This window comes from Stegostoma tigrinum, chromosome 25 (assembly GCF_030684315.1).
Source record: "Stegostoma tigrinum isolate sSteTig4 chromosome 25, sSteTig4.hap1, whole genome shotgun sequence".
NCBI classification, from domain to species: Eukaryota; Metazoa; Chordata; class Chondrichthyes; order Orectolobiformes; family Stegostomatidae; genus Stegostoma; species Stegostoma tigrinum.
The window spans coordinates 13759158-13786827 of NC_081378.1; the positions used below are offsets into that span (position 1 = coordinate 13759158).

At 44.4% G+C, this 27670-nt stretch overlaps 1 protein-coding gene across 7 annotated transcripts in view; it reads right to left on the minus strand.

Annotated features, from left to right (window-relative positions):
* Positions 1-27670, minus strand: part of plxna4 (plexin A4) — a 658721-nt gene that overhangs the window by 189979 nt on the left and 441072 nt on the right. For all 7 annotated transcript variants that reach the window (XM_059654487.1, XM_059654491.1, XM_059654488.1 and 4 more), the window contains exon 7: positions 18549-18702. In XM_059654487.1, the coding sequence (XP_059510470.1) occupies positions 18549-18702 (154 nt within the window). The remainder of the gene's footprint in view (positions 1-18548; positions 18703-27670) is intronic.

The following is a 27670-nucleotide window of genomic DNA, read 5'->3' on the forward strand; positions in this document are numbered from 1 at the left end:
ATAACAGTGTGGAGCTGGATGAACACAGCAGGCCAAGCAGCATCTCAGGAGCACAAAAGCTTTTATGCTCCTGAGATGCTGCTTGGCCTGCTGTGTTCATCCAGCTTCACACTCTGTTATCTTGGATTCTCCAGCATCTGCAGTTCCCATTATCATTAGTGCAGTAGAGTTGGGGAAGGAATGTCTGGGTGAGGATTACAGGTGATTGAGGTAGGATAAAACTCTGAAGGGCTGCTCGATAACACTGGATGGTCAGGAAGCAGTGGAATTGGGTCAACGTTCTGGAGATAATGCTACTGAAATGTGAATTCAATTAAAAACAACTGGATCAAGAAGTTAGCTTAATAATGACTACATAACTGCTGTTGATTACCTTAAAAGAAAATTGGCTTGTTAATGTCCTTTAGGGAAGGAAGTCTTCCATCCTCACCTGCTCTGGCCTACATGTCAAATCCAGACCCATAGTGATGTGCTTATCACTTAACTGCCTTTGGACAATGAGGGATGGGAAGTAAATACTGGCTGAGCTAATGGCACCCACATCCCATAAACCTTTTTTTAGAAAAGCACCATTGTTTAGGGGATCAAATCCACTGGAGTCAAATCTATGTCAGTTTAAGGTTCAAGGAAGGACAGATTGAGTGCAGTCTGCTGGGACATTAGCACAAAGGAGACAAACCCAGAGGAATGCCTGGGATTCTGAGCTTAACAGTTAAATTGAAGGGCAATACAAAATTAAGAGGCTGACTGCTCATGTGGAGGAAGCTTGAGAGGACACGAACACAAAAACTGGTAACATAAATGGGATGCTACAAAGGTGAGTAATCAAACACAACGCTAAACAAAACTGTTAATTGGCAGAGGAGAAGAAATGGCAGCCTTAAAAGCAGTGAAAAGATGGTGTGTGGGATTTCTAGGAAAAGCCTTAGAATCACTTAGGGTCCTATCATGTATCGCAATGGGAAGACTACTGGTGATTTCAGCACAGTTGAGCCAAGAAAGCCTTAATGATCATTCTCTCATCCACCCACTTTGCAAACAAACCTTTCCTAGTCTGTTCCTTCCTATGGAACAGAAATATAGGCAGGCATCCATTTAAGTATAAGAAAGAATTTGGCAGCACAGTGGCTCAGTGGTTAGCGCTGCTGTCTCACAGCACCAGGGACCCAGGTTCAATTCCAACCTCAGGCAACTGTCTGCATGGGTTTCTCTGGATGCTCTGGTTTCCTCCCACAGTCCAAAGATGTGCAGGTTAGGTGGATTAGCCATGCTAAATTGCCGCATAGTGTTCAGGGATGTGTAGATTAAGTGAGGTACAGGGTGATGGGTCTGGGTAGGATGCTCTGAGGGTCGGTGTGGACTTGGTGGGCCGAAGGGTCTGTTTCCACACTGTAGGGAGTCTATGAAAAAGGTAGAAGGCATTTTGGGAGCATTACATGAAGAATCCTTGTAAAATGTTTAATTTTAAAACCCATGGCTCTACTACATTATGTTAGAATAGTAAATGGGATTACATTTAATAAATATTCAACAATTGAAATTTTGTAATCAGCTTTTCATTATATGTTGCATTTATTCCTAATTTTAAACGGTGTTTGTTACAAGTGTTTGAATAATGTCATGTTTGCAAAGGAAAAGGTAATAGCTGGCCATTCTTTAGATAGCAAGCATAAATAATTAATTGCACAGTCCTCATCTAAAATTTCTGTAATCAAACGGCTGTTTGGAACAATCAAAATTTGCTAATGAATATGAATTAATGAAACAATCTGTAAATATTGCAAATGTAATTGACAATTGACAAATCATTAATCGTTGCCTCCTTTGTGACTATATGCATATAGCAATATTGTAGATTGAGATTTGTGACTACACACAAGATTTATTTGAAACATGGGCAATTTAAGCCAAGCTGAAAAACAATCTGGCCATCTTACTTAGGAAGTTATTATTTCTGGTTATTTGAACTGAAAGACTTCAAAGTGAAGCCGTTGGTTGAATAGGACAGAATGAATGACTAGCTATTCAGAGATAGCTGCCTGAAGGAGCTGGGGGTCTTGTAATGCAATGATAGTGTCCCTACCTCTGAACCAGAGGGCTCGCCTCAAGACCCTTCTGCTCCAGAGCATAATAACAAGGTAATCAGATATATCTATAACAGGCCTCATCCATGCTAGCCTGAAAATGTCTGATCTCATCTGATGCTGGTAGCTTTGTAGACTGAAGGGGCAGGAATTTGGATTTTGATTAAGAACCCTGTCAGCACGACCAAATGGGGGTCATGATTCTGCACTAAATAAGAAACACTCACCAAACAGTAATCTTCCAAATTGGCCAAATGGTGGCTTTCCATCCAGTGAGGACACAGTGGATAGATTCACAAAACTTTCCATCCAGCTGAGAAGGAAAGCTTGTTTCACATGAGAGTGACGCACATTCCGCTTAGCAACTTTTCAAATCTTTAAGTTTATTTTTTAAATGTGGCTACAGCCTTCAGGCCACCATAGTGGAGAGAGGGAGAGCCCATGTGTCCAGAAAGATGCACTATGAGACTCTCAGACTAGTTGGCACAATGTCTCCCAGCTGCCATTGGAAGGCAGCCAGCCTAATTCCGCAAACTACAGGGAGCCAAAGGGATGACTGGAAGATTCTGCCACCAGAACAACAAACACGTTATCTGGTTATTGTCATATTGTTTATTGCAGCTTTCTGTGTAAATTGGCTGGCACGTTTCCTACGTTACAATTGTAATGACTCTGCATAGGCTGTAAAGTGCTTTTGCAGATGTCATCACATTGTGAAAGGTGCTATGCAGATGCAAGTCCTTCTTTTTGTTGCTTACCTTCCATAAACACAAATTCGCCCAGAGATCTACAGCCCACTTCCTGACTCACACCGAGACCGCAATTCTCCAATTTGAAATCTAAATGTGGGCGCGAGTGCATTCACTAGTGACTGACTCTCTGGCTCCACCAATAAGAAAGCTCGCCAGATTGACTCCTACCTGCTTTTTTTGTAAGGGCCAACAGTGGGTGTTGAAAATAAAGTCACACCGCCCCAGAAATATTCTGGGTCCTAAATAACAATGATCAAGTCTGATCCAACTGCATGGAAGGCAATCTTTTTCTTTTACTTCTCACAGGGTTGTGGGGTTGGAATTGGATCAAATCAAAACCCTGTCCAACATAAACCCAGCTGATAGGTTGCCCTAGTTTTGCAGTTTAGTTTTTCACCTGCTGGGAAACCAGGCAATCAGGACTCTGGGGAGTTGTGGCCTGAAAGTGGAGATGATTGGATACAAATGCCTTTGTTGTTGACAAATCAAGCAAGTTCTCAATGAGCTTCGTCAGATAGCACTTCTTTGTAGAGGTGGGTGTCTATCCAGGGCCACCTTCCACACTGTCCCCTTTTGCAGTAGAGTTTAAAGAAATGAGACATGACCTTACTGCTACATGTAAGATTCTTAGGGGACCTTACAGAGTAGATGTGAAGAGGTCTATTCAATTTGTGGGAAAGTCTATGTGCAAAGGACATAATCTTAGAAAAGGGGATTGCTGTTTTAATTCTGAAATGAGGAGGAATTTTCTTCCCTCAGAGGGTTGTGAATCTGTGGCATTCTTTCCCAGGCAGCTGTTGAGGTTGGGTATATTCATTGAGTGCCATTGAGTATATTCAAGGCTGAGATAGAGAGATTTTTAAGGCAGCAATGGGATCATGGGTTGTGGGGAAATGGCAGGAAAATGCAGTTAAGGATTATCAAATCAGCCACGATCTCACTGAATGGTAGAGCAGACTCAATGGGCTGAATGGCTACTCTTTGGTCTTACAGTCTTCATCATTACCTCCAGGAAGGGGAGGAAAGTGCCTTAAGTGTCTGTACATCATTTAGCCCTGTGCTCCCTGACTGCTGTTAGTTCCTGGTCTGGCATCGTCACCCATTCCATCACTGGCACAGATTGTGCCTCTCAACCCTGGCATCATATTTGACCCTGGGTTTCCAAATCCAAATGTACTCCATCACCTATACATCCATCTCTATAACATTGTTGGCCTCCAGCTCCTCTTTCAGCTTAACTATCTTGAAACCCTGCTGTTCTCACCCAGTCAGGACTATTCAAATGCACTTCTGGTTGACCTTTCATCCCACACGCTCCACAATTTTGACTTTATTTAAAACCCTATCAACTTGCACCAAATTCTGTCCAACCATTACTCATGTGCTTGCTAATCTATCCAAATTAAATTCTCATACTTATTTTCTAATTCCTTGTGGCCTTATCTCTCCCATCACTATCATCTCCTGCAGCCTCACAACCTTCTGAGATAGCTGCAATTACCTCCCCTTGAGCAGAGTCCTGGTCTAATGTTCACCTGAGAGCTGGCACCTCTGATAATGCTGCATTTGTGTTATACTGTACTGCAATGTCAATGGAATCTTTTGGCCTTGTGTCTGGGAGAGGACCTGAATCCAAAATCTTTCAACTGAGAGGCAGAAGCGTTTACCCCTATGCCAGAGCTGACACTGTACGGATGGACTTGGTTGTAATATTGTTATTTAAGATCAGCTGAAACTGCTGTCTCAGTCCAGATCATCTGTATGTTGAGCAATGCTTATACTTTAAGTTTTGATTATTATTCCCAGATTGATGACTTAAGCTGTTTATTGTCTTTGTCCTACCTTGGTATTGTGTTTTCGCTCCTGTCTCATTGATTAGGTAATTACTGTCCCTTACCTCATCGACTATATAATTAGCATCCTTTATCGCATTGATTGTGCCATTTACTGGCTTTATACAGGAGATGCGAACCGTGGAATTGGATTTCCCCAGTCAAGTGCGTTGAATGGAATGGATGGGAAAAGGAGTTAACCTCGGCTGGCTCTTAATGCAGTGAAAGTTGAAGATGTAGGTTTAACAACGTTTATCTCATTGGACTGAGGAGGGTCATCACTGCCAATAAATATCCTTGCTCCAGGGCTACTGGAGACCACCCACGCTGGGTGCTATCCAAACCGGTGGCAAACTGCCAACAACGCCAAAATAAAGAGCAACCAACCGCAAACAGCAGCAGCATCGTCATGATTACAGCCATCACCACTACTGGCCAATGGGGTTCTCACACCAAGTTTGGAGAAGGTCAGCGTGGAAATTTTATCCACATCCTTCCGTTGGTTCTCAAGCTAGCTCCTGTAAGGGTGATCAGGAAGAGGACACTATTGCAAGGCTACATCCAGCAAAAATACCCGTCAGGACATGGCAGAAGCATTCACAATGCATGAGCTACCCCGACAAGTAAATGTCACAAAGCAGGGCTCATGAACTGAAATGCACTTCAACAAGAGGAGACAACCTGGATTCTTTAAAAGATTGTTCATTTACAGTGTGCAGGTGCTGCTGCCTAGGCCAGCATTTATTGCCAATCCCTAACTGCCCAGAGGGCAGTTAACCGTCAACCACATTGCTGTGGGTCTGTAGTCACATGTAGACCAGACGGCATATGGACAGCAGTTTCCCTCCTGAAAGGACATTAGTGAACTAGATGGGTTTTTCTGACGATTGAAAATGGATTCATGGTCATCATTGGGCTGTTAATTCCAGGTTTTGTTATTGAATTTGAATTCCACCATTCGTCTTGGAAAATTGGAACCCGGGTCCTCAGAACATTACCCGGTGCTTTGGATAATACCAGTAGGTCATCAGATGGAGGGCTGACAGCTCAATAGTACGGAAACACAGAAAATGGGAGTGGAAGTAGGTCATTCAGCCCTTCAAGTCTGCTCTCATATTCAATATGATCGTGGCTGATCACTGAACTCAGTACCCTGTACACATTTTCTCCTCATAGCCTTTGATCCCTTTAGCCCAAAAGGACTATACCTAACTCCACCTGGAAACCTTTCAATGTTTAGGCCTCAACTGTTTTCTATGGCTGAGAATTCCACAGGCTCACCGCTCTCTGGGTGAAGACATTTTTCCACATCAGAATCCTAAATGGCCAATCCCACGTGACGTCTGGTTCTGGATTTTCCGGTCTTTGGGAACATCTTTAAGACCGTGTTCGAGTTTTAAAGGTCACTGTGCAACACCATTCCCTCTGACGGCATCCTTCTAAATTCCAATGAATATAGTCCCAGCCAATCCAGTCTGTCTTCATACGTCAGTCCTGCCATCCCCGGAATGAGACTGGTAAACCTTTGTCGCACTCCCTCCACAACCAGGACATCATTTCCCAGGTCAACTCTGCTGTCCATATTCCACAGCCCTATTCCTAGCTAAATGAATCAGTGGAAAATCAAGAGGCGCATGCATCAGGTGGGCCCACCTTCTCTGCAAAGTGCCAACCCCTTGGGTGAGGCTCCGTGACCACAGCACTGGCACACAAACCATCCTTCGTCTTTTTTTACTGAGCTGAGCTGCCTCCCTGGCAGCTGAAAGAGAGATAAATCAATCCACACAAATCATGGCTGACAATTAATCTATCTAAATTTTACATAATATATTTCCTGTTAGCACTGCTCATTGTTAACCATCTGTTCCTGATTGTTTTGACAGGCTTGTTAAATACTTCATTTTAATGGTCGACTGAACAACACCCAGAGCTAGGCCTCCTGATGCCAGCTCAGAAAGGAGATTATTCCTGCACTCAGCCTGTACAGCCGTGTGCTGAGCACCAGGTTTGGAAATCGGGGCGAGGGAGTGCATTTTAGAATGTGCTGCCTCGTCTTCAGCCCCAGAATCGTATGGCAGTGTCATCTATTGGCCACGTCAGAAATTTATTTCCATCTCTCGACACCTTCTGCCCCAGGAAGGTTTTGAAATCAGTCCATAGCCACTTTCACCTCAATGTCAGAAAGATCCAATGTACTAGTATCTGAAGGGGAATTACGTAGATAGATTTGAAGGGGGTTCAACATTTATTTTGATGGAAGACAATAACTATTACAACAAAGCAATGAGACTCCTTACATATTCTATCTACTTTCAAAAAAATAGCTTAGATTAGGTTCTCTACAGTGTGGAAACAGGCCCTTCGGCCCAACAAATCCACACCGCCCCTTGAAGCATTCCACCCCAACCCATCCCCCTATAACCCACACACCCCTGAACACTATGGGCAATTTAGCATGATCGATCCACCTAGCCTGCACATCTTTGGACTGTGGGAGGAAACCGGAGCACCCAGAGGAAACCCACGCAGACACGGGGAGAATGTGCAAACTCCGCACAGACAGTCGCCCGAGGTTGGAATCGAACCCGGGTCCCTGGTGCTGTGAGGCTGCAGTGCTAATCACTGAGCCACCATGCCGCAATTTTTACTGAGCATGGTTTGACAGAAATAGCTCCTTTAAGAGCCCAGCATATTTTTTTTTCCCTTGTTAGTTTAATCAGGCTGTTCAGACAAGCTATAATACATCTCCTGGGCAGGTGGTACTTGAACCCAGGCATTCTGGGCCAGACGTAGGGACAATACCACTGGCACCTCAAGATCCACATGCCCAACATAAATAATGCACCCATATTTGTCTTCCTCTTCCTCCCTGACTAGGCACATTGAAAGCCTACATTGTCATGAGAGGTAGCAGAAACAGAATCTCATATTTCACTTGGAAACTCTGCAGCCCAATGTGCTTCTCAAGCTTCAAGATCACCCCACCCTCGACTGCATCCCAAAACCAGCCCAGCTTGTCCCTGCCTCTCTAACCTATCCATCCTTTCTCCCACCTACCCTCTTCCACCTCCAGCCCCAGCCCCACCCCCATCCCCCATCTACCAGCCTCATCCCCGCCTCCTTGACCTGTCTATCTTCCCTTGACTGACCAACCCCCACCCTAATTCCCCACCTACACTCACCATTTTTAGCTGCATTCCCACCACCTTGACCTGCCCATCTCCTCTCCACCTGTCTGCTCCTTTATCCATCTTCCATCCGCCTCCCCCTCTCTCTCTCTTTATTTCAGAAACCCCTTCCCCTCCCCCATTTCTGAAGAAGGGTCCCTACCCGAAACGTCAGCTTTCCTGCTCCTCTGATGCTGCTTGGCCTGCTGTGTTCATCCAGCTCTGCGCCTTGTTATCTCTACATTGCCATCAGATGTCAGCCGCCCATAATCAAAATGGTCAATAGACAAGCAACAAATACATTTCTACAGCACCCTCTTGGATTATGACAGTTTTAACAGTTTTCACTGCAGATTTCCAATGGTCAAAGGATTTTCCTTTTCTGGCTTAAATGGTTTTCAGCAAATACATTGTGTTTCAGAACAAATACGAGCATTACAGTCATAAAATTGTCCAATAACTGGAGTAACTGTAAAAAATAACCTCCTCAAAAATAGAGCTGCTTAGAATTGGACCTGAGATCAGGACTGCTAGATCTTTTTTTAGACAATGGTATTAAAGGGTGAGAACCCAGTGAAGTTAAGTTAAGGATTAGAAAAACAAACTTGAATGATAGGTCAGACTCGAGAGACTGAGTGATCTATTACTGTTCCAATATTCTGAGGAGGAAATGTCGCGGCCAAAGATGATTCTTACCTCACACCAACATTTTCAGTGCTGAAAATTTTTCTCATCCATAGCTAGGCAACTCGATGATAGCTCAGTGTCAGAGATGACATAGAACATAAATCAGTAAAGCACAGGAACAGGCCGTTCAGCCCACCGTGTCAGTGCTGGCCATGATGCTATTCTAACTAGTCACATTTGCCTGCACATGGTCCACATTCCTTTATTCTCCATCTGATTGTTTGCCTGTCTAAATGCCTCTTAAACTTTGCTATCACTTCTGTTTCGACCACAACTGGCAACAGGTTCCAGGGACCTACTATCTCTTGTGTAAAACACTTGTCTCCCTCATCTCCTTTAAATTTTTCTCCTCCCAATTTAGACAAATGCTCCCTAATATTTGATATTTCCATACTGGGAAAAAAAAACTTCAACCCTACCCATGACTTTCATCATACTATATCCTTCTGTTAGGTCACCCCTCAACCTCTGACACTCAAGCAAAAACAACCCAAACTTGTCCAACCTCTCCTTATAACTAATACATTCCTATGCAGGCAACATGCTGGTAAACATCTTTTGCACCATCCCCAAAGCCCCCACCATCCTTCCTGTAGTATGGTGACCAGAAGCGTGCACATTTTATATATAAAGTTTTGTACCTATTTTTCATTTTTATAGTTATAAACTGAAATTGACGTTGGACTATTATAACCAGAATGCTTTGCAATTTGTAAATCAAGTGTTGCACATTGTTGTGCTGTGCAATACAACGTTGCTGTTTGGAAGCAATGACAGGGAGAATTCAAAACTGAGTGGCACTGAGAATCTTTTGTCTGATGGAAATTCTACCTGACAACAGCCCTCTAATTTGTTGAGTTGCAGCCTGTTAAAAAGCTGTAAGTGCCAAGTGAAGTAGAGTGAAGAAACATCCAGAGTTTGCCAATAGAAAGTATCCATCTCTCTCTCTCTCTCTCTCACTCACTCTTCTCTCTGCATTTCTCCCTCACGACCACCACCACCACACTCCCCTCCCCAACATTGTGGGAAGAAGCCACGCAATCTAAGAAAGCTTAAAATAAATAATTCACATGAGAAAACTCCCCAAGTTCACCTGAACAATGCTGAATTAAAAGACTACTGTCAATGTACAAACAGCAGTATGTCACCTTTGCAAAAATTTAAAAAGCTGCGAGAAAACTAACTTTCCACTTTGGACTTTTGATTTTCAAAGTTTTGCTTATTCTGTCTATATTTATTTTTGCATCAATGGTATGTGTGTTAAAAAGTTTGTCTTTTGTCTGGCTTAATCATGATGCTCACGTATTAGATTAAAAATCCTTTCTTTTCACTGCTCTCATTAGAGTTGCATGGCACAATAAATAGAGGTTTTGTTTAAACTGTCCTGAGTGGCAGTCACTCATGAAAATTGGTAATTTGATGGTCTCATTGAGATTTTATACATTTTATGATGGCTTGTGGAACACAGAGGTACAATTATCAGCTCACTCTTCCCAGTTAAATTGTGACATCAGCATATTCCGCATGCCTTGGTTGGATGTGATATGTTTATCCTTGATTTCTAAATCAGACAGAGCAAGGAAGACAGATTTCCTTCCCTTATAAGACATTAGAGAACCAGAATTTTATTTTTAAATACCAATCTACAATTTACACAATCATCATTAAGCCAATATTTACCTTAATTCCAGTGTGTTACTGAATTAAAATTTCTCAAATGATAAGAAATTGCTTGGCTTGTCAAAGTTTCCGGGAAACAAAAAAATAAACTTGCTTTTCAATGTCTCAAGACTTATTAAAGGACCTTATGCCAATAAGGTGACACAAAACATAGCAGCAAAATGTGTGTAGTGAGGGTGCATGGTAGTGATGTGATAACGATAGATAGAACTGCAATTATGGTCAGCATCATTATGAATTTGAGAACCATGTATGGGTATGCATAAAGTTAGTGTGATGATTTTAAACTCCCATCCAGATCAAGCAATGACCTCATCCTAGGTTTTACACAGAAATGACCACAATACTTTGCACCATTACAGGGAGTCCAATCTACACAAATAAATGTGCATTGATCAGAGGGTCTGTAAGGAAAAAACTCTTACAAAGGAGTCACAAGGACCTAGCCCCCTACCCCATCCCTGTAACCCTGCATTTCCCACAGCTAATGCATTTGACCTACATATGCCTGGACACTGTGGCGATTTCAGCATGACCAACACAGTTAATCTTTGGACTGTGGGAGGAAGCCAGAGCACCCACAGAAAAAGCATAAAGAAGAAACATAGTGCTGTAGAATGCCGCATTCATTTATCCAGAGTGATCACCACTATTAATGGCAGCACCCCATCTTCTTCATTGGGAGTAAACACTACAGACAGATTATCTGATCATTCTTTGGCATTACAGCATTCGATCATGACTTTAAAAAACCCACATTTTGTTAAAACGTGACATTTTACACACAATGGGCCAATTTGCAACTAATGCCAATGTAAAGGGAGAACAACTGTATGGGAGGAAAATGCTAATTAGTTGGCAAGTGAAATCTGATGATGAGGCATTGCCATGGAGAATACATCAATTGCATGACGACTGACAGTTAATTGCCGAGCTTTGTATGTAGGCTATATATAACAAAGACTGGAAGATCATACTAAACACATATCCCTTTAGATGTTCCTAAGATGTAAGGTATTGAGTGTAAGCAGCCAGCTGATACTTTCATACCTTAAAATACAGCTATATTAGATGTTATTTTGCAAGTGGACAATATTTGTGAAATTATCTGTGCATGCACCAAATTTGCTGAAAAGCAATTTAGAATTATCAGTCAGGCTTACAAGATGGTACACATACATATTTGAATCTTCATATATGAACACACAGGATGCTGTCTTTTGCAGACAAAAGGAACATGCATACACACTACACGCCAACAAAGCAGGTGATTGCCATTTTCAGGTCAAGCTCTAACAACAATGCTTTGAATAGTGAGAGTCAACCTGCCTTTTTTAACAACTTAAACAAAGCCTGGCAGCTAATTGTCAGTAGCTATGTAACAGTTAGAGTCTGTTTCCCACCCAGTGAGCCCACTTCTCTCATAAAGCATAAATGTTGTTTTTTTAACTCCTTGCATTGGTATTTCTTCTGAATTGTATTGATGAGTGCAGGACAAAATGTTAAAACAAAATATGGCCCTTGGAATCATAGAATCCCTACAGTGTGGAGAGAGGCCCTTTGGCCCAACAAATGCACACCGACCCTCAGAGCATTCCACCCAAACCCATCCCCCTATAATCCCTCTAATCTACACATCCCTCAACACCATGGATAATTTAACATGGCCAAATCACCTAGCCTGAATATCTTTGGACTGTGGGAAGAAACCAGAGCACCCGGAGGAAACCCACACAGACACAGGGAGAATGCGCAAAGTCCAAACAGACAGTCGCCCGAGGGTGGATCCAATCCCGGGTCCCTGGCGCTCTGTACTTTCAGAAAGCCTTTGATAAAGTCCTGCATAGGAGATTGGTGAACAAAATTAGGGCACATGGTATTGGGGGCAAAATACTAAGTTGGACTGAAAATTGGCTGGCTGACAGGAAGCAAAGAGTAGTGATAAACGGGTCCCTTTCGGAATGGCAGGCAGTGACCAGTGCGGTACCACAAGGGTCGGTGCTGGGACCGCAGCTGTTTACGATATATATTAATGATATAGACGAAGGCATTAAAAGTAATATTAGCAAATTTGCTGATGACACAAAGTTGGATGGCAGTGTGAAATGTGAGGAGAATGTTATTAGAATACAGGGTGACTTGGACAGGCGGATGCATGGCAGATGGAGTTTAATGTGGATAAATGTGTGGTTATACACTTTGGTGGCAAGAACAGGAAGGCAGATTACTATCTCAATGGAGTCAAGTTAGGTAAAGGGGAGGCACAACGAGATCTAGGTGTTCTTGTACATCAGTCAATGAAAGCAAGCATGCAGGTACAGCAGGTCGTGAAGAAAGCTAATAGCATGCTGGCCAGAGGAATTGAGTATAGGAGCAAAGAGGTCCTTCTGCAGCTGTACAGGGCCCTGGTGAGACCGCGCCTGGAGTATTGTGTGCAGTTTTGGTCTCCCAATTTGAGGAAGGACATTCTTGCTATTGAGGGAGTGCAGCGTAGGTTCACAAGGTCAATTCCCAGAATGGCGAGACTATCATATGTTGAAAGATTGGAGTGACTGGGCTTGTATACAGTTGAGTTTAGGAGGATGAAAGGGGATCTGATTGAGGCGTTATAGATTATTAAGGGATTGGACAATCTGGAGGCAGGAAGCATGTTTCCACTGATGGGTGAGTCCAGGACCAGAGGACACAGTTTAAAAATAAGGGGTAGGCCATTTAGAACAGAATTGAGGAAAAGCTTCTTCACCCAGAGAGTGGTGGATATATGGAATACTCTGCCCCAGAAGGCAGTGGAGGCTACCTCTCTGAATACTTTCAAGAAAGAGATGGATAGAGCTCTTAAAGATAGTGGAATCAAGGGTTATGGGGATAAGACAGGAACAGGATATTGATTGTGGATGATCAGCCATGATCATAATGAATAGTGGTGCTGGCTCGGAGGGCCAAATGGCCTACTCCAGCACCTATTGTCTATTGTCTATTGCTAAACACTGCTTTTGTAATGGTGATAATGGGAACTGCAGATGCTGGAGAATCCAAGATAATAAAATGTGAGGCTGGATGAACACAACAGGCCCAGCAGCATCTCAGGAGCACAAAAGCTGACGTTTCGGGCCTAGACCCTTCATCAGAGAGGGGGATGGGGAGAGGGAGCTGGAATAAATAGGGAGAGAGGGGGAGGCGGACCGAAGATGGAGAGAAAAGAAGATAGGTGGAAAGGAGAGTATAGTTGGGGAGGTAGGGAGGGGATAGGTCAGTCCAGGGAAGACGGACAGGTCAAGGAGGTGGGATGAGGTTAGTAGATAGGAGATGGAGGTGCGGCTTCGGGTGGGAGGAAGGGATGGGTGAGAGGAAGAACAGTTTAGGGAAGCAGAGACAGGTTGGACTGGTCATAACCAGTTATGGTTATGACCAGTCCAACCTGTCTCTGCTTCCCTAACCTGTTCTTCCTCTCACCCATCCCTTCCTCCCACCCCAAGCCGCACCTCCATCTCCTATCTACTAACCTCATCCCACCTCCTTGACCTGTCCGTCTTCCCTGGACTGACCTATCCCCTCCCCACCTCCCCACCTATACTCTCCTCTCCACCTATCTTCTTTTCTCTCCATCTTTGGTCCGCCTCCCCCTCTCTCCCTATTTATTCCAGAACCCTCACCCCATCCCCCTCTCTGATGAAGGGTCTAGGCCCGAAACGTCAGCTTTTGTGCTCCTGAGATGCTGCTGGGCCTGCTGTGTTCATCCAGCCTCACATTTTATTATCTTACACTGTTTTAGTAATGTTTATCATGAGATGAACAACGGGGGAAATCCCTCCTGCTCTTCAAATAATGCCTTCTATTTCCACCTGAGGGGTCAGATGGTTTAACACCTCATCTGAAAGTCAGCATTTCTGACTATGGAGCACTTTAGTTGTCAGTGTGGATCTTGGGCTACAGCAGTTCTTGAACCCAAAATCTTTCAATTCATAAGTGGAAGTGCTGAAACTGATCAGGTGCCATGGGTGGGAATAAACAGCAACAGCCCATTAATATCTTCAACTTGGACTCACTATTTCAGAGCACATTCAACATTAATTTTCCTGTGAATAGCTAAACATCCCTTTCTTTAAATAAAATCATAAATTTGTTAAAATGCACAGTTTTAAGAAATTCAAGAAATTTACCATGTAATGTGAGTATCCATCAACATTTGTTTTTCTCTGTTTAATTACACATATTTATTTGCACGTCTTTATGTTTTAATGCAATTCTGACCTGCATTCAGAGCACATCAGCTAGCCTGAGAGTCAAACTGGTCGCCTAATTTAAAATGTAATTAAAATACTGGCAGATAGGGTGGGCTGAAAATTAATATTATTTTTCTCATTAACCACGATGAAGTGGTAAACGGCACTGAGAAACCATATCAATTTGAATTATTCTGATTCTGACAAAGTGAACCATGACCAGGGAGTAGGAGTGTGTTTGGGTTTGGTCGTATTAGTTTAATCTAAGCAGTTCACCCAAAAAAGAAATTACCCACACAATCACAGAAGCGAGGACAAAATATTTCCAATGTGAATGAAATTTCTGTGACCTGCTGTGCAAATTTAATAAACATCATCCTAAAAACTGGCTGCAACCCCAGGTTGAATCACCTTAGGAATAAGAACAGGAGTGGGCCATTCAGCCCCACTGGCCTGTTCAACCATTCAATGAGATCATGGCTGACCTGTGACCTAACTCCATATACCTGCCTTTGGCCTTTAATCCTGCGTTTAACAAAAGAAATGATCATTCTCAAATTTAAAGTAAACAACAGATCATCAACTGCTGTATGTTTGAAGGCATTAATTCAAAAATGCTCGAAGTATGAAATTAGTTCATCTCGGCAAAGTGACAGAACTTAACGACTCATGAACAGAACAAAGTTACTAAGAAATAGACCATAAGGTATCCTGAAATTGTTCTGTTTACGCTTTTTCAGTCATGTTATTTCGATTGTTCCAGGTTGAATTTAATCAAGGAGCAATATTGAAAGTAAAATTTCAAACACAGCCCCCACAGTTCTTTTGGTTTTTTGTTTTAGATTGCTGGCTGGTTGAGGAGTTTTGCCCTCGACAACACGCAGGTCGTACCTGGATGAGGCAGAGAGGAAAAAGAAGCTCCTTGATGCAATTTTCACCCGAATTGTGACAACATCCAAATAGGGAGATGACCTCACAGTGTATACAGCATGAGATCTCCTCCAATGCTTCTTCAGAGCAGACTCAGTGTTAATGTACTAACCAGTCATTTCCCTTTAAGAGCCCTACTCAAGCCAACTGGTACCTGGTTATAAAATTTCAGATCTCAATTAGTGGCAGTTAAACAACTTGCAATGTTCCAACTGTCTCTCCCTTTGGCATTAATAACATAATCTGACACTTTTGACAGGAACATCTGGCACAGAGGATCATTACAAGAGACTGTTTCCTCCAGTGAGAGAAAGGGGCATCACCTTAAAATTGCAGTGAGCCATTCAAGTGGAAAATCACAAAGAGCATTTTCACTCACCAAATCTGGTGGAAATCTAGATCTCACTTCCCCAAAAAAAACTAGGAGTCAATTCGAGCTTTTAAGACTTTAGTTGAGTATGAATATCAAAGCAATGGCAGATGAGGCATAATAGTTAGATTAAGGTGTGAGCAGGCGTGCAGGAGGGAGGTAAGGGGTGAGCAGGCGTGCAGGAGGGAGGTAGGGGGTGAGCAGGCATGCAGGAAGGAGGTAGGGTGTGAGCAGGCGTGCAGGAGGGAGGTAGGGGTGAGCAGGCGTGCAGGAGGGAGGTAGGGGGTGAGCTCACATGCATGAAGGAGTTAGGGAGTAAGCAGCATGCTGAAGGGAGTTAGGGGGTCTGCAGGAGAGCTAGAGGGAGTTAGGGCGTGGGCAGGCATGCAGGAGGGAGTTGTGGCGTGGGCAGGCATGCAGGAGGGAGTAAAGGGGTGAGCAGATGTGCAGGCAGGAGTTAGGGTATGGGCAGGTATGCAGGAGGGAGATCAGGGGTGGGCAGGTATGCAGGAGGGAGTAAAGGGGTGAGCAAACATAAGAAATTCAATGATCAGAAGACACAAGCACAAAACTGAAAGAATGCACAAACAAAGATTATTTAGAATTGGCAAGAAACTGAAGCTAAAATAGAATTCAGAAAACAAATAAATCCAGTTATTAAATCTAGAGAAACTGACATTTTTCTGAATGAACAGGAGCTTAATAACCAAGGCTAGAGGTACAGAAAAACATTGGTGGATTCTTCGTCTCAGTATTTCAATCTTGCCAGGGTCAAGGTACCGACTCACAGTTCAGACTGTGTTGTTCTCGAACTGAAAGGATACAGAGGGATTCCAACTGAGTTACGCACAACAAAAATAGTCCTAAATTTTGCAAAGTTCCTCTTTTATTGATCTAAGCAGTACTTAGGCACATCAGTGAACACTTGAACTGTCAAACACTGTTTCAGTAGCAATTGATTTTTCTATTAGGTTTAATGCAGGTTACTCCTCCAAACATCTTGTCCTTCTGTCGAGACTGTATCCCCAGGTACTCATTTTCTCCCCATTTATTTTAATGGACACAGTTTGTCTTAAGTGCAATTTTCTTGTAAAAATTTCAGTTTGTTGCAGTTTTTTTTCCTGAACATAACATTCAACTCAGAACGGCTCCTCAGTGAAAGTTGAGAGGTTTTGAGTAAGAAGGTTGCAATACCTAACTGCTGGATGCCATGTAGCGACCTAGTGCAACACAGACCACTGAGGAATTCAGGCATGGGTCATGGGTCGGAGTCCTCATGGGAACAAATCTCCTTTAAAGACTCAACAGACTGAAAGGGATGAGCAGTAGAAAGTGGAGAGCTTGCAAGAATGAAACAAAATTTTGTTTCACTATTCCTAGCCATGGCTTCAACACAGAATATCAGGAAATTCTTTGAAGCACGATAGTCTTGTTGTGGGTTTAGCCTTGGAGAGCAACAGCTTCCCAAGGATGCAAAGCTTCTTTCTAGGGTAAAATACTGCAGCTGCAGACATGTTTGTGCACCACAGAATATCATTTTCCAAAGAAGGAATATGCAACACGATGCAAGAAGTATCAGCTAGTGTCAGAGTCAAATCCCAACAAAGGAGGCTAAGAGTTCAAGGAACATTTTGGTCCATGCACATAATTCTATCCATGGTAAATTCTCTGAAATATTCTGCTCCTATTTTTGCATGTCTAAGAAAAATCTGCACACTCATGTTCAGAATGGCCATTTCCTTGATATTTTTTTCCCTCCAGTTGTGAACATGTCATGGTGTAATTACATTCTCTCAGATGTAACTCTTCCTCTCAAAGAGACTATAATTACAGGTTATGTTTATTGCGCTTCCAGTCTCAACGTAATCATAGGAGTTTAAAAAGGAAAATTTTTAAGCTGTTCTACAAATTGTAGGGCTCCCACCAGGCAGAGCTTTGTATCTTCTCAAAGTTACCCATTCTCTGAGTTATTCCCACAGCATCACTGACGTACACTGAGAAATTTACTTTATCCTGACATTGCACATTAATGTGGCTTTTTTTTCATGCACAGGATGAGGATATTGCTGACTTGGTCAGCATTTATTGCCCATCCCAGAGGGCAATTAAGAGTCAACCACGTTGCCGTGGGTCTGGAGTCACATGTTGGCGAGGCCAAGTAAGGATGGCAGTTTCCTTCCCTAAGGACGTAAGTGAACCAAAGACGAGATTTTTCCAACAATCAATTCATGATCATCATTAGGCTCTTAATTCCAGATTTTTATTGAATTCAAATTCCAACACCCGCCATAGTTCGATTTGAACTCATGTTCCCAAAACATTAAATAATAACCAAAAAAGCTGCGGATGCTGTAAATCAGGAACAAAAACAAAGTTGCTGGAAAAGCTCAGCAGGTCTGGCAGCATCTGTGAAGAAGAAAACAGAGTTAACATTTCGGGTCCGTGACCCTTCATCAGAACTCAGAACCCAGAACCCAAAACATTCCCTGGGTCTCTGGAGTAACAATCCAGTAATAACACAACCAGCTATCACCTCTCCCAGGTCCATGGACTATTAATTAAAGGAGCTATTCAATGCATCATTTTACTTTAAAACTAAAAGCAGAGGAGTGACAGACAACTATTTCTCATTTCCTGTGCTGAAAGTTTGCATGAAAAACTGTGCCCAATTTCAGGAGTTGAGTAGCAAATGTAAAGAGTCATGTTTGAGGCAAAGCTGAAACTAGCAAACCCGTCAGAACAATAGATTTTGTTCTAACAATGATCTCCCAGTACCTTCCCCTCTAGTGTCTGAATGAACACACTTCAGGGTCAACCTCCTACCTTTGTCTGTCAGGATTCGAGGCACTTCCTTCTCTGCTGGTGAAATGCACTGGATCATGTTCCCGATCACCAGGCCATCCATTTCTGCAAAGTCTTCAAATGTACAGTTGACGCCCACAGACAGCTCCGGCACATTGTGAGCTTCCAGCACCAGCTGGGAAAAGACAGTCAACAAAAAGTCAAAAAGTTATTCTTGTAGCTTTTAGTTAGTATAAACACAAAGTGACAATGCAAACAAAACTCTCAGTTTGCAACTGAATCACATTTCTATTTGCCCCCAACCAGCTCTGTCCATGTACCGACATTTATCTTCCAATGCAATATATCTTTTATTGTGTGGCTTGATGATACACAATGAGCTATGATTGAAGACAGACTGGTTGAGGAGAAAGCAAAGTCAAGAACTATCTTCAGACTTAAGCTTCAAAATAACATGAACTATTCTATTATTTCTTACTAAACGCTGCTGTACAGGTAATCATGGATATACCTAGCTCTGACTTATAGTCACATCACTGGATAGCCAGAGGCTTTTTTGCCAGGCCAGGAATGACTATTATGAGGGGGCATAATTTTAACGTGATTGGAGAAAAGTAGAGGGGAGATGTCAGAGCTAGGTTCTTTATGCAGAGAGTGGTGGGTACGTGGAATGCGATGTCAGCGGTGGCAGTGGAATCAGATACTTTAGAGACACAAGCAACTTTTAGGCACATGGATGATAGTTGATCTGGGAGTAGGATAATAGGTGGCACAACATCGTGGGCCGAGCGGCCTATACTGTGCTCTGCTGTTCTATGCTCTATATTCTATCATGTATGGACAAACCCATCTTTGTGTGATCATGTCTTTGTTTCCTGAAAAGACTCTCACTCTGTGTCTTCAAAAGTGCTCCTTCCAGTATGTTGCAACCCTGCCCACACTGTACTATTTATTCCCAGTGATGCGCAACTATGTGACATCATCAGAAAGTTGCTCCAGGGTCTCAAAGCCCTTACACTCTAATACACTTGCTCTGCATTGCTTCCAGTGTAATTATATCATTTTAAATACAGTACCCCAGATGTGGTCTCAGAAGGGTCCTAATCAGCAGTAGTAAAATTTTCCTACTTGGATATCTTACGTCCATACAAACACATCAATATCCCATCCAGTGACATTTCCCAACTTCATACCTCACAAGAAGTCAGCACCTCGGACAGTCCAATGGTCTCTCAGTGCAATACAAGGATATCTGGTTGATTATATGCTCAAGCCTCTGAAATTGGATTGATCGAGAGTGTTACCCACTAAGCTAATGTCCACATCTTCCGATTGGTGTGGAAAGATACACAAATGTGAATTTAACATTTCAGAACAAGAGTGAAGAAGCGGGAACAGTGAGAATCTCTGCATTTAGTTGGGAAATATAGAAGCATAGAAAATAGGAGCAGGAGTAGGGTAATAGGCCTCCTCTAATATTCAAAATTATCATTTCTGATTAGCCAACTCAAGTATGCTTTCTCTCAAACCCTTTGATCCTTTGAACACTGTCAACTACATTATTCTTGCTCTTGAAAACTTTCAACTGTTTTTGCCTCAACAACTTTCTGTGGCAGAGGATTTCACAGATTCACCACTCCCTGGGTGAAGATATTTCTCCTCATCTCAGTCCTCCAAGCCTGCATCCTTAAACTGTGACCCCTGTCACTAGAGATAATAGGAACTGCAGATGCTGGAGAATCTGAGATAACAAGGTGTAGAGCTGGATGAACTGAGCACGTCAAGCAGCATCAGAGGAGCAGGAAGGCTGACGTTTTAGGCCCAGACCCTTCTTCAGAAATGGGGGAGGGGAAGGGGGATCTGAAATAAATAGGGAGAGAGGGGGAGGCGGATAGAAGATGGATAGAGGAGAAGATAGGTAGAGAGGACACATACTGGTCAATGAGGCGAGGATGGAGCCAGTAAAGGTGAGTGTAGGTAGGGAGGTAGGGAAGAGATACATCCGTCCAAGGAGGATGGACAGGTCAAGGGGGTGGAATGAGGTTACTGGTCGGAAATGAGGGTGGGGCTTGAGATGGGAGGAGGACAGGTTAGAGAGGCGGGGACAAGCTGGGCTGGTTGTGGGATGTGGTAGTGGGAGGGAAGATTCTGAAGTCTACTGGTGAGGTTGGGATTGGAGCAGAGGGAGCGGAGGCTGCATGTTCTGTGGGGGAGAGGTTGAAGTGGGTGAGAGGGGTGAAGAGGTTGAGGCGATCGATGTCACGATGGTAGTTGGAGACGAAGAGGTCGAGGGAGGGTAGGAAGCCTTGGTGTGGTAGCCAGGAGTCTGCAGGTTTTATGATGCCTGCCTCTTTGCAGGTCACGTGGAACAATCCCTCTTCCATACCGACACTGGCCCTAAACCCCACCTGTTCATCCCTTACATTGATGACTTGTGAAGTTCACATTGATACCACTGGGCTGCAGGGTTCCCAAGCGGAATATGAGTTGCAGTTCCTGCAACCTTAGGGTGGCATCATTGTGGCACTGCAGGAGGCCCAGAATGGACATGTCATCTAAGGAATGGGAGGGGGGAGATAAAATGGCTCGCGACTGGGAGGTGCAGTTGTTTAGTACAAACTGAGTGTAGGCATTATGCAAAACGGTCTCGGTCCCCAAGCCTCCGCTTGGTTTCCCTGCTGTACAGGAGGCAACAACAGGTACAGCAGATGCAGTATACCACATTGGCGGATGTGCACGTGAACATCTGCTTGATGTGGAAAGTCTTCTTGGGGTCTGGGATGGGGGTGAGGGGGGAGGCGTTGGGGCAGGTGTAGCTCTTCCTAACGTTGCAGGGATAAGTGCTGGGTGTGGTGTGGCTGGAGGGGAGTGTGGAGCGGAAAAGGGAGTTATGGAGAGAGTGATCCCTCCAGAAAGCAGATAAGGGTGGGGACAGAAAAATACCTTTGGTGGTGGGGTTGGGTTGCAGATGGCGAAAGTGGTGGAGGATGATGCATTGGATCCGAAGGGTGGCGGGGTGGTATATGAGGACAAGGGGGATCTTTCTCAGTTGTTATTGCGGGCATGGGGGTGTGAGGGATGAGTTGCGGAAAATGCGGGAGACACGGTCAAGGGCGTTCTCGACCACTGAGGGGGGGAAAGTTTGAAAAACGAGGGCATCTGAGATGTACAGGAGTGGAATGCCTCATCCTGGGAGCAGATGCGGTGGAGGCGAAGGAATTGGGAATAGGGGATGGAATTTTTGCAGGAAGGTGGGTGGGAAGAGGTGTATTCTAGGTAGCTATGGGAGTCAGTGGGCTTGAAATGGACATCGGTTTCTAGGTGGTTGCCAAAGATGGAGGCGGAGAAGTCCAGGAAGAAGACAGAGGTGTCAGAGATGGTCCAGTTGAACTTAAGGTTGGGGTGGAAAGTGTTGATGAAGTGGATGAACTGTTCGAGCTCCTCACGGGAGCATGAGGCGGCGCCGATGCAGTCATCAATGTAACAGAGGAAGAGGTGGGGCTTAGGGCCAGTGTAGGTACGAAGAGGGATTGTTCCACGTAACCTACAAAGAGGCTGGCATCATAAAACCCGCAGACTCCTGGCCACCACATCAAGGCATCCTCCCCTCTGTCGACCTCTTCATCTCCAACTACCATCGTGGCATCAATCGCCTCAACCTCTCCACCCCTTTCACCCACTCCAACCTCTCCCTCACAGAATGTGCAGCCCTCCACTCCCTCTGCTCCAATCACAACCTCACCATAAAACCCACGGACAAGGGAGGCGCAGATGTGGTATCGCGCACTGACCTCTACATCGCTGAGGCCAGACGCCAACTCTCCGACACCTGCTCTTACCACCCCCTTGATCACGACACCACCCCCAAGCACCAAACCATCATCTCCCAAACCATCCACAACCTCATCACCTCAGGTGGCCTCCCACCCACTGCCTCCAACCTCGCTGTTCCCCAACCCCGCACTGCCCGCTTCTATCTGCTTCCCAAAATCCACAAACGTGCCTGCCCTGGTTGACCCATTGTCTCCGCCTGCTCCTGCCCAACCAAACTTATGTCCAACTATCTCAACTCCATTTTCTCCCCCTTGGTCCACGAACTCCCGACCTACATCCGTGACACTACCCACACCCTCCACCTCCTACAGAACTTCCAATTCCCAGGTCCCCAACACCTCATTTTTACGATGGACATCCAGTCCCTATACACCTGCATTCCCCACGCAGATGGCCTAAAGGCCCACCGCTTCTTCCTGTCCCACAGGCCCGACTATACCCCTCCCTCCGCTGACACCCTCATCCGTCTAGTCGAACTCGTCCTCACCCTCAACAACTTCTCTTTCAATTCCTCCCACTTCCTACAGACAAAGGGGGTCACCCTGGGTACCCGCATGGGCCCAGGCTATGCCTGCCTCTTTGTAGGTTACGTGGAACTGTCCCTCTTCTATAGCTATACTGGCCCGAAACCCCACCTCTTCCTCCAATCACTGTATTGGCACTGCCTCGTGCACCCAGGAGGAGTTCGAACAGTTCATCCACTTCATCAACACCTTCCACCCCAACCTTAAGTTTACCTGGACCATCTCTGACACCTCTCTCTCCTTCCTGGACCTCTCTGTCTCCATTTCCGGCAACCACCTAGAAACCGATATCCATTTCAAGCCCACTGACTCCCACAGCTACCTAGAATACACCTCCTCCCACCCACCTTCCTGCAAAACTGCCACCCCCTATTCCCAATTCCTTTGCCTCCATCGCATCTGCTCCCAGGATGAGGCATTCCACTCCCATCCATCTCAGATGTTGTCATTTTTCAAGAACAGCAACATCCCCCCCTGCAGTGGTCGAGAATGCCTTCGACCGTGTCTCCCGCATTTCCCGCAACTCATCCCTCACACCCCGTCCCCACAATATCAACCAAAAAACAATCCCCCTCATCCTCACGTACCATCTCACCAACCTCCGAATCCAACACATCATCCTCCGACACTTCCACCACCTGCAATCTGACCCCACTACCAAAGACATTTTTCCCTCCCCACCCTAATCTGCTTTCTGGAGAGACCACACTCTCCGTGAATCTCCTGTCCGTTCCACACTCCCTTCCAGCCACACCTCACCCGGCACTTTTCCCTGCAACCGCAGGAAGTGCTACACCTGCCCCTACAACACCCCCCTCACTCCCTTCCCAGACCCCAAGAAGACATTCTACATCAAGCAGATGTTCACCTACACATCTGCCAATGTGGTATACTGCATCCGCTGTTCCAGTTGTGGCCTCCTCTGCATTGGGGAAACCAAGCAGAGGCTTGGGGACCACTTTGCAGAACACCTCCGCTTGGTTCGCAATAAACAACTGCACCTCCCAGTCGCGAACCATTTCAACTTCCCCTCCCATTCTTTAGATGACAAGTCCATCATGGGCCTCCTGCAGTGCCACAATGATGCCACCTGAAGGTTGCAAGAACAGCAACTCATATTCTGCTTGGGAACCCTGCAGCCCAATGGTATCAATGCGGACTTCACAAGCTTCAAAATTTCCTTCCCCCCTACTGCATCCCAAAACCAGCCCAGCTCGTCCTAACCTGTCCTTCCTCCCACCCCAAATCCCACCCCCATGTCCTACCTACCAACCTCATCCCGCCCCTTGACCTACCGTCCTCCTTGGACTAACCTATCTCCTCCCTAACTCCCCACCTACACTCACCTTTACTGGCTCCATCCCCTCCTCTCCACTTATCCTCTCCTCTATCCATCTTCTATCCGCCTCCCCCTCTCCCTACTTATATCAGATCCCCTTTCCCCTCCCCCACTTCTGAAGAAGGGTCGAGGCCCGAAACATCAACTTTCCTGCTCCTCTGATGCTGCTTAGCCTGCTGTGTTCATCCAGCTCTACATGTAGCTACACCTGTTACTAGCCTCCCTGGTCATCAGGGACATCTCTGCTGCACTGACTCTATCTCATCCTGTTAATATTTGAAACCACAAACCCTCCCCTGACTCTTCCAGAAGCAAATGTTCCCTCATTCCAGTTCTGACCAATGCAGGGTATTGGGTAACCATAGAAACATCTCAGCTCAGCGGTTTAAAGTGATGGCCTTGCCTCATGGAGAAATCTCTGACAGACAGACAATCTTTGGCACAGCCATGGCAATCCTGTTTACCATAGACAACACATACCTCCCTTGCCCCCTACAGATGTTTACAATTGCACGTTTATATCTTTTCCCCAGTATTTTTTAGTAATAAAGTACATCAAAAAAGGAAAGTTTACGCTAAGGAAAATAAATACTCCCACTTTAGTAATTTCCCTGACCAACTGCAGCACAGCCCAATACAGTACAAATCTCCCTCAATACTGCTCAAGCATATATCTTGGCTCTGGCCTCAGAAGGTGGTATAGTGGTTCTTTCATTGGACTAGATTAATGTTCTGAGGACATGGACTTGAAGCCCACCATAGGCACATGGTGAAACTTGAAAATCTGGAGCAAAATTCTAGCTTTATGATGGCCATGTCAGCTCTGTTGATTGCTGTTTTAAAAAAAATCTGGTTCACCGATTGTCTTTAGGGAAGAAGTTCTGCCATCCTTACTTAACCTGAGCTACATGTGACTCCAGGCCCATAGCAGTTTGGTTGACTCTTAACAGCTCTCTGGGAAAATTAGGGCAGGGCAATAAATGCTGGTCTAGAAGCAATGCCATATATCATAAACTGATAAAAAATATCTGGAGTGAGATGGACATTTTTTCTTAATTTTCCACCCCAACCATGCTGTAGCCTCTGAATAAGACCATAAGAAATAGGAACAGGAGTAGGCCATTCGGCCCTTTGAGCCTGCCACACGATTCAATGGGATCATGGCTGATTTCAATCTTCCTCATGTCCACTTTCCTGCCTTTTTCCTATAATTCTTGATTAAGATGATCGATTAGGAACAATGTGTGTGCTGGAGGAACTTGTATTTATGGAGCGTATTAAAAATAGCACAACAAGTTGCTTCACTGGAGTATTGCCAGACATGATTGGACAATTCACCACTGAAGGAGTCATCAGAATAGGTGAACACTGACGTGATCAATAGGTGCAATGGTAGTGTCCCTACCTCTGGGCCACAAAGGTCAGGTTCAACTCTCACATCAGGACAGGCACGGCCATGGAGATGCCCAAACAGGTTAGGATGCACAACTATTAATTTAAAACAGTTTGATCATAGGCATCTTGAAGGGAGGAAAGAGAGACACAGCCAGTCTCAGGGAGAGAATTTCAAAGTTTGGTCAGCGAAGGGTTGTCAGATTTTCCAAAGTCAAATGGCAAAGCTTTGTCATGATGGACATGTTTGGCAACCAATGGCGGAGGTCTGGGGTGAACCCACTGAAGGTGAGAGGGAGGATATGTGAGAACGTTACCCAGAATATGCCCAGCTGGAGCTGGCAATGCTATTCTGTCAATCTTATAAAAGGTATAACCAGCAACGCAGCCATCAACACACAGAAGAAGTGAGTAAGAACTCCCTGAGAGATGTCAAATGGGTGATAGACGGAGGGATACTGTAATGCAGTACAATGTGATGCATGTTTACAGGAACTAGGACGGAATTTTTCACAGATTATCTCCCATCAGGGCCCTGCAAATGTATGTTACAAAAAGGATAAAGATGAAAGCCATAACATTTGAAAACTTCAAAGGAATTGTAAAGGGGCCAGGACACCGGATGAAAAACGGACCGTCTGATCGCTCTAAATCAGCCGACAGACACTTCCAACTCGTTATTGTGGACCGACTTGAGTCTGAGTCACAGCCATGAAAAAATCAACACTTTAACCACTGTAACACCCAATTCTAATTCCACCCTGTTCTTACCCACCTTCCCAAGAGGATGAACCCAAGGCAGTATTGGTCACAAATACAATAGGATGACCATGCTGCTCTGTGAATTAACACATATCCCAATTCTGATGTCAAAACTATGGCAAAACAGAAATAGTCCTTGAATAACGGGGAAAATGAAGCGTATGAAAGGCTGTAATTTTACAACTTGTTCCTCCAGAACCTTGCAGCTGTTTGTCCCAGAACATTCCAGCTGTTACAACACATACACGGAGACTCACTTTCCTCAAATTGCCTTGCAATGGAGCAGTAGAAATAAAACCACTTCCCAATTTTGGACTGGTGGCATTCCAATGTGTTACATCTAAAGTGTAACAGCCTTTGGACTAGGCCCATACAAAATCACAGGTTGATTTTCTCAAAGACAGGCTCAGGTACAGAGGTATACTTTTTTCTCTCTTCTCTTCCTGACTCCCCACACACCCTTGCCTGTCCTGACAGGTTTTTTTTTTAATCAGAAAGTGTGGCTTGAATTCAAGGCCACAAAATAATAACCTGTCGCTTGCAATTTCCACCACAAAATGGAGATGCTTTTTTTTCCAAGGGTCCAAATTACATTTCAGAGCAAGTGATGTTGGCAGGCTGAGCTGAAAAATAATTTGCTGTTGGAATACAAAACCTGTCATTTTTTATCAGCAAATGGAAGTTGGCAAGGTGTAATTTCATAACCTATGTTTTAAAATAATACACTTTCTCTTTTCCCATTTCCTGCTGAAATTACATATAGCTCGATATCAGGTCCAATGAATTATATGGTCACACAACAGGCCCACTTAGTCTCTCGGTTCTCCAAAATAACTAACCTCAAACCCCTTGCCCCCAGAGTCTCCATTATTCAGAATAGAAAGGATACTACAGGCATGTGACCACCTGGAATAGATCTTGTCTAACTGAATCTGAGGGTGCCGTTGGGAATACAGGATATCTTTCACATTGGCAAGCGAAGAAATGAAGCCTCCAAATACCAAGTGTCAAATGTTAGCACACAGCAATTTAAACATATGTAGTGTTACAACTGAAACATGGGAATAATTGGTTTGCTTTCAACAAGGGTAATTTGATGTACTGCAGCAGACAAGATTAAAAAGGCCAGGGTTACGCTCAGCTCTGGAACAGGTAGTTACTGCCCGACAGCAAGAAGATTACTTGGACGGGACTTGGTGGTTATTGAACAACTTTGGTAACTCACAGAGAGACCAGTTTTCCAAAGAGATGGTGCTGGATACAATGGGTGGAGGAGGAGATAGCCATGGAGG